The sequence below is a fragment of the Cryptomeria japonica genome, chromosome 3 (assembly GCF_030272615.1).
Source record: "Cryptomeria japonica chromosome 3, Sugi_1.0, whole genome shotgun sequence".
NCBI lineage: Eukaryota > Viridiplantae > Streptophyta > Pinopsida > Cupressales > Cupressaceae > Cryptomeria > Cryptomeria japonica.
The window spans coordinates 58,587,142-58,594,046 of record NC_081407.1 but is presented as its reverse complement, the minus strand read 5'-3'; the positions used below and the strand labels follow the sequence as shown (position 1 = coordinate 58,594,046).

At 29.1% G+C, this 6,905-nt stretch overlaps 1 protein-coding gene across 1 annotated transcript; it reads left to right on the top strand.

Annotated features, from left to right (window-relative positions):
* Positions 1 to 1,476: 1,476 nt before the first annotated feature.
* On the top strand, positions 1,477 to 2,745 carry LOC131033505 (ethylene-responsive transcription factor ERN2-like). Its single transcript, XM_057964738.1, has one exon. It carries the CDS (start codon positions 1,477 to 1,479, stop codon positions 2,743 to 2,745), a length of 1,269 nt encoding a protein of 422 aa, XP_057820721.1.
* The last annotated feature ends 4,160 nt before the right edge of the window (positions 2,746 to 6,905 follow it).

Sequence of the window (6,905 nt, the reverse complement as noted above, 5' to 3'; positions counted from 1 at the left end):
TCACACTTTTAGAGGGAATCAAATTGACATAAGTGAAAGTAAAGTTTAAATAAGGTGTATATTATTGTTGGCATGATTCTTACTAGTTTTTGTACCCATGATTTAGTGTAAGGTAGAAAAACTAATAGGAATTGTGTTGGGTTTGTAGCACTATAATTATCATTGTAAACAATAGAAGAATTAGTTAGATTTTATTGACTTATATGTAAAAGCAACACATCTAAAAACAAGAGTAAAATGAATAGAAAAGAATACAAGGTATGCACTTTTCTCCTCCACAATTATATAACTAATTAATAGCTTAATTACACATATAAATTTCACTATTTTATTAATTTAACATTGTAATAATTTAAAAATAAAACAAAAATATATTTCCAAATAAAAACTTATTGAATATAAAGACATTGAATTATCATCAAAACCAAAAATGAAATGTTATAAGACCAATATTAGTATTATACATTTTTACTAAGCTTGAAGAGGTAGTGTAGTTGGTTAAAGGCACTAAGTTTAGGTCTCATGTCCCACGATTGACTCACCACATTGATTTACATGGTGACTGCCCCAAAGATTTCACATATTAATTTGAAACTATTTATTTACTAAAAAATTATTTTAGTTCACTTTGACTTTATTTTATTTACTTACACGAATATAATAATTAACTTTTGTATAAAATTAATAAATAGTGTGTGTACATCTACGTAATCCATTATTACACAGTTACTATAATCATACAGGAATTATAAGAGAAAGAATTGAGAACGATATCAAAAGGAACTTAAAATGTTAATCAGTTAATCAGTTAATAAAAAAATCTACATATATCCTCTGATTGACCATATTGTTATGGTTCTCATTAAGGCATAATGTTCGTCGTTAATTACAGCAGAATCCGGACAGATTCAACTTAGCAACCAAATTGATTTTTCTATCATTACGATAACCCCTAAAAATCTACCATGTATCACCTGCAGAATCTTCTTGAATATGCTTCCGGCTGCACCATTCAAGTCCTTACACAACTCAATTTAACCAAATCAAAATGAGATCATGAATCTTCCATACCCTGTTATAAATCCACCTTGGAAATTCAGGTTAGCAGTAATATATCTTTCCATACTAATAAAATAATAATAATAATAATACCCCCAGGAAGGCCTCTGCAATCTTTCTATTGGACAATTGGTGATTCTACAGGGAGGCTGACTTATTCCATTCACCTTTTCTCATTGGCTTATTCACAATCTGCCACTGCTGCAGATGCCTAATACGTTAATGTTCTACTATCACATAACATTATTATTGGACTCTTAAAAAAGAGGGGAAGAATTAGACTCATTCTACCTGCTATAAGTTGCACTCTCCAATTAAATTATGAACTCTACCTCTAATTCTAATTCATTCCTGTAATCTTAGAGATAGTAGGGAGTCAGGGACTAGTCTTGATTCATTCAACTCTTACTCTTACTAATGGCTAAGGAAATCTCAATTATACTCAAGAAAAAATCAAGCCTAGCTAATCCTAACCCTGATTTTCCAGCAATAGAGATGGACACATCCATACAAGACCCAGCAATTTTGGGCAGACGTTTGGGAAGAAAGAGAAACAAATTTGTGGGTATTAGACAGAGGCCATCAGGGAGATGGGTTGCAGAGATAAAAGACACCATTCAAAAGATCAGGATGTGGTTGGGCACCTTCGACACAGCAGAGGATGCAGCCAGAGCTTATGATGAGGCAGCCTGCCTTCTGAGAGGCAAAAACACAAGAACAAATTTCTTGCCACCTCCTTCCCCTCATACTCATGGGACCTCTGCCTTGCCCTCCAGAACAGCCAGAATACTCCTCCTCAGGCTCAAGGATGCCAATGCCAGAAACAAGACTATGAGTATGGACTCTAATTCTAATCCCCATATGCTCTCTAGTTTTGAAGATTCAAAGCCAAATTGTCTCAGTAATTTTCAGTTTTTACAGTCAAAAGTTAAGGTGGAAATTGAGTCTCTCAGCTCTGATGACAATGTTCAGGATGTTCATGTGAAGAGTTCCAAAATGGGTTTACCCTCTTGCATTGAAAGCAATGGTGATGTTTTAGGTTCCAGCCTGACCAACATGCCCATTACTCCAATTAACTCGATGGGTCAGGAGAATTTTGAAGGTAAAGGCACAGACCCAACTGGTTTTTCTCATAATTCTGTAGAACAGGGGCAGAGTAACAGTGAAGAACTGCAAGAACAGAGTAATAATTACGTGTTGATGGACAAAGCTGAAAGTTCTGTTTGTACTGATATCTGCTCCCCTGCTGGAGAGGGGATTGCATCTGTTGAATCTCTAAGTGATGTCGAAAAGGAGATGATTGATGGATTGAATTTAGTGGGTGGTGAGGAAATGATAACTGGGTATTGCCCATTTGAAATTGCTGCAGAAATAGCAGAGCCCACCAGGAGTGACATACCCAGCATTTTCATGCATGATTTGGGAGAGTATAATTGTTCAATGTTGAGGATGAGAACTTATGAGAGGAAAATCTCGGCTTCTCTGTATGCAATGAATGGGATCTCCGAGTACTTTCGTTATACCAGTGAGCCTGCGCTGAACTTTTCAAAGGATTTCAAGGTTGGCAATGGTGATGGGATTTGTCGGAGTTCTGAACAGAGTGAAACGTGTTCGTCGGCCTGTTCTTCTGATTCTGCAGATGGCGTAGAGATGATGTGGAATCCATGGAACTTGACTTTTCCTTGAGGGCTTGCTTAATCAATATAAAATAACACCTTCCTCAGTTGTAATGTAGAAAATTATGTGTATACCAATTAGAAGTTTCAATGAGTATGAGGAATCTAGTAGACGTGTTTTTACATAGATATCCATGCATGATCATTGATTCGCTAATCGTCAATCTTACAGAATGCCCACGATATAGGAAAATTGTTTTCTTTTCAAATATCCACTTCATCCCCACAAGCAAGGAAGGTAGGCCAATTATGTGACATCCATAATTTAAAATTTATATTATATGAGAAACATATAGCTAAAATAAGTGGAAGTTGATTATTTGCATAACTATTGTAAATTTAGGGTAATGTCTTTCGCACTATCAAGAGGTTCAAAAACAACATCCTAAGGAGGGTTATCCAAAACAAAGATTGGGTTGTTGAATTCACTATTATGATTCAAACGAGTGACAATGGGTATCATAATAGCCATCACTACACAAGGGTTTTTCATACCACATGGGACATTAGTCCTTGGAAGCACGAGCACAATGAGTAGCACATAATTAGGAACATTAGCCATGTCAAAGGCAACATTATCACCAAGCACAATTAAAGAGTCATCAGCAAGAGGAGATTTTGAGTATGACTCCATCAACAAAATGGTGAAATCCTTGGGCTAGACATTTTTCCACTAGAAAGTGAATTGAGATAATAGCTAGAGGGGCTACAAGCCTCTATAACATAATCAATATTGAAGCAATTATGACAAGAAAAGGGAATACTTCCATAATCTAGAACTTGAGACCACTAAAGGTAATCAACTTTTAGAACAATCTCAACTAGAAGAGCATTGACCAAAATCTAGGTCCACAATGATATAAGCATAAATAATATGTTTTAACAAAATGATTAGCGGATCAACTAAGATAAATTGTCCAACTGAATTTCCAATAATAATGTAACAATGATTCTTTCCAAAACTATAGCATGATTTTCAAAAGCCTAACCCAAATAGGCAAGAAGTTTAGATGTTATATAGCTAGATTGAAGAGAGAAAATCAAGGTTTGGATGAAAGAGGATGTTAATCTCACATTCACAAGGAACCCTCGAAAATAACATTGTGGTCTTCAATACAATCAAATGATACAATAAAGAAATACTTAGCACAAGTGGAAACCTTCATCTTGGAATCCAAAAGGAGCCCCAAAATTTTCATATTAATTGTTAACATAAGAATACTTTAACAAAAAATTATTGAAGTAGATCTCAATTATAAAAACAAGTTAATATGTTAGAATTGGGATTTAAATAGGTTGTAAGAGAGTTTATACAACTTTGTTTTTTTGGTAAGGTATTGTAAATATTATATCTTAAAATATTTTAGGATTGGATAGTATTTTTTCAAGGGAGGTTGTATTTGACATTTTAAAAGCATTTAATGTGGATGGCACATTAGAATAATATTTTATCAAGCACATGGTCAATTGGGCTCATTAAAAAAAAATAAAATACTTTTGAGGTCTTGTAAAACACACTAAATTTTCTAATAGAATTAAATGATTGATCTCAATATTCGTGTATGTATGTATGTATGTATGTATGCATACATATACATAATCATATGCATACATACATACACATGCTTGATGTACATAAATATACATATACACACATAATGCATATATACATTATTTCAAAGATACTTTCATAAATATATACTAATATTTTATATAAATAGTATATAATACATATAGTCCACTCATATATATAAACTATTATAAATAATTTAGAAAATTTTGTGAAGACAAAAACATATATCATTATCAAGGTATTTGTTCTACTTAAATTACAAATTAATTTAAAAAAAAGTATTCTAGAATGATATTTCTTTCATATTTTATGCATGTTTTTATAAAGATGGGTATGCTACTTTAAGATTTACTATGTCCAAAAGCCTTCCAAGGAATGGATTGTAATGGTATGAGCATATCATGTTAATAAGAACTCTAATCTTTTATCTTATATTTGATAACTAAAATGTCAAAATATTAAAACTAAATAGTAATCATAATATTAATATTTAATAATCAATACAAATACAAATATAAATATGTGAAATACAAATAAAATTATTTAAATTTAAATTTTTTACCTCTAACATTATCTTTTTTCTTAAAACCATAAATTTTAAAAAGTATATATATATATTGTAACAAAATAAAAAATGAAAGAAAATATGTTATCACCTGCTTAAAGTTACCTTAATTTACTATGATTGTGGTCATTTAGGTAGAAAAGATAAAAAAAAAACAATTAAAAGGTGAGGTGGGCACAAGTTAGGGGAAAAATTTAGGGTTATCATGAACAAATGGATAGTATAACTAAAAATTAGCTTAATATATGAGATCAATATAATTTTTGTTTCTTCATTTAAATTATTCAAAGTTATAATATATTTTAAAAATCAAATATTAATTATTAAAGTAATTTGTTTTCATAAAACTTTGATAGTGTTGATATAATTATACATTAAAAATATGAATTACATATTTTATTAAAATTGTAAATAAAAATTATATGAAATACATATATTTAAAAGACAAAATATCAAAAATATCTTTCAACATCTTTTAAATAGATAAAATCAAAACATTTATACTTATTTTAATTTATAAAAAAAATAGTCAACATAATTTAATATAAAAATAAATCTTATGAAATAAATAAATATATATATTTCTATTTTAATCAAAAAGTAAATATATATTATAAATTATTATTTCTAAATTAATAGTTTTTTATATTTAAAAAAATATAGAATTTCAAAATAAATATTAATATGTACAAATGAATGTGTTAAAAATAACATATAAGTTAATGTTCTACACCGTCTTGCGACATCGTGTGTGGCATGTGTTTATGAGATAGATGCCTTGATCAAGTAAAAAGGCACCGCATAAGTCAAAAACAATAAATAAGATTATATGAGAATATGCCCGCTCATGCTCAAAAGGACAAGGGAAAGAATGAGCCCAAGTAATCAAGGTTAGGGTTGGAGTCCATAGTTTGAACTCATATTTCACTATAAGTTTTGAAAGAAAGAAACGATCCAAGCAATGCTGAAATGATCTTTAAAAATTGAATCCTAAGCTCCGGATTGGTGAAAATTCCAATTTATTCTTTTGGTTTTATATGGTTAAGAAAGTTATTAATGATCAATGTTATTTTTATTTATTTTTAATGGAGATATTTTTATTCATAAAGTTATCTTAGCTATTTGATATCGGCAAGACTTGATCCCTAGTGAGCTCATTAAGAACCTTTCAACTTCACTAGCAAACCGAGTGCCCATTGACATCAATGTTATCTTTTGAGTTTATATTGTTTAGGAAGTTATTAATGATCAATGGTATTTTTTTATATTGAATGAAGCAAAATTATAAAAAATAAAAGCTTTTAATAGATGGACATTTTGTAACTATTTTTTGATCTGGATTTTCAAACTTCAAACTCTAAATCTTATTATGTATATCTTGTTTATATTAAAATTTAAATCTATCGGCTAATGCCCTTTACTGATTAAAAAAAGCTATCAATAGATAGTTGAAAGAGACCAAAAAATGTATCATGCTTTATATATTAATAAAATGTTGAATTAAAGTGAAATTAACACTAGATTTGTTATATTTAGCATTGCATTGACTCTAAAGTGATTGCAATCTAATATTAAACTAACTTTATTTATATAAAACTGACTTAAAAAAATCTTTAATGCTATAAAACAAATTAAAATTTATAAATAAACATATCTAACTTATTGAAAAATTCAACAATCAAATTAAAAAAGATATTATATATTATTAAAAACATACATAATAATTACAATCTTTAATTTCAAAATTTTAAAAAATATAAGTAATTTATATATTAATTCAATAATATATTTTTAAAATAATTAAAAAAAAATGTTTTGTTATTAAACTTATTCTGAAAAAAAACTTCAATAAAACTTGGAATACCTATTATATATCCTAAATTTTTTATAAATATCTTATTTAATTTCGCATAATTAATAAAAAACAATACAATATTTTGAAAAAGATGATTAAAAGATACACCCAAAAATTTGAACATAAGAATAAACCCTTCATTACAAACATTTATAAGACAGTTTTTTCCCTTGTACT

Excerpts from the sequence above, each read along its gene's own strand:
- LOC131033505 (XM_057964738.1), top strand. The coding sequence starts at position 1,477 with ATGGCTAAGGAAATCTCAATTATACTCAAGAAAAAATCAAGCCTAGCT.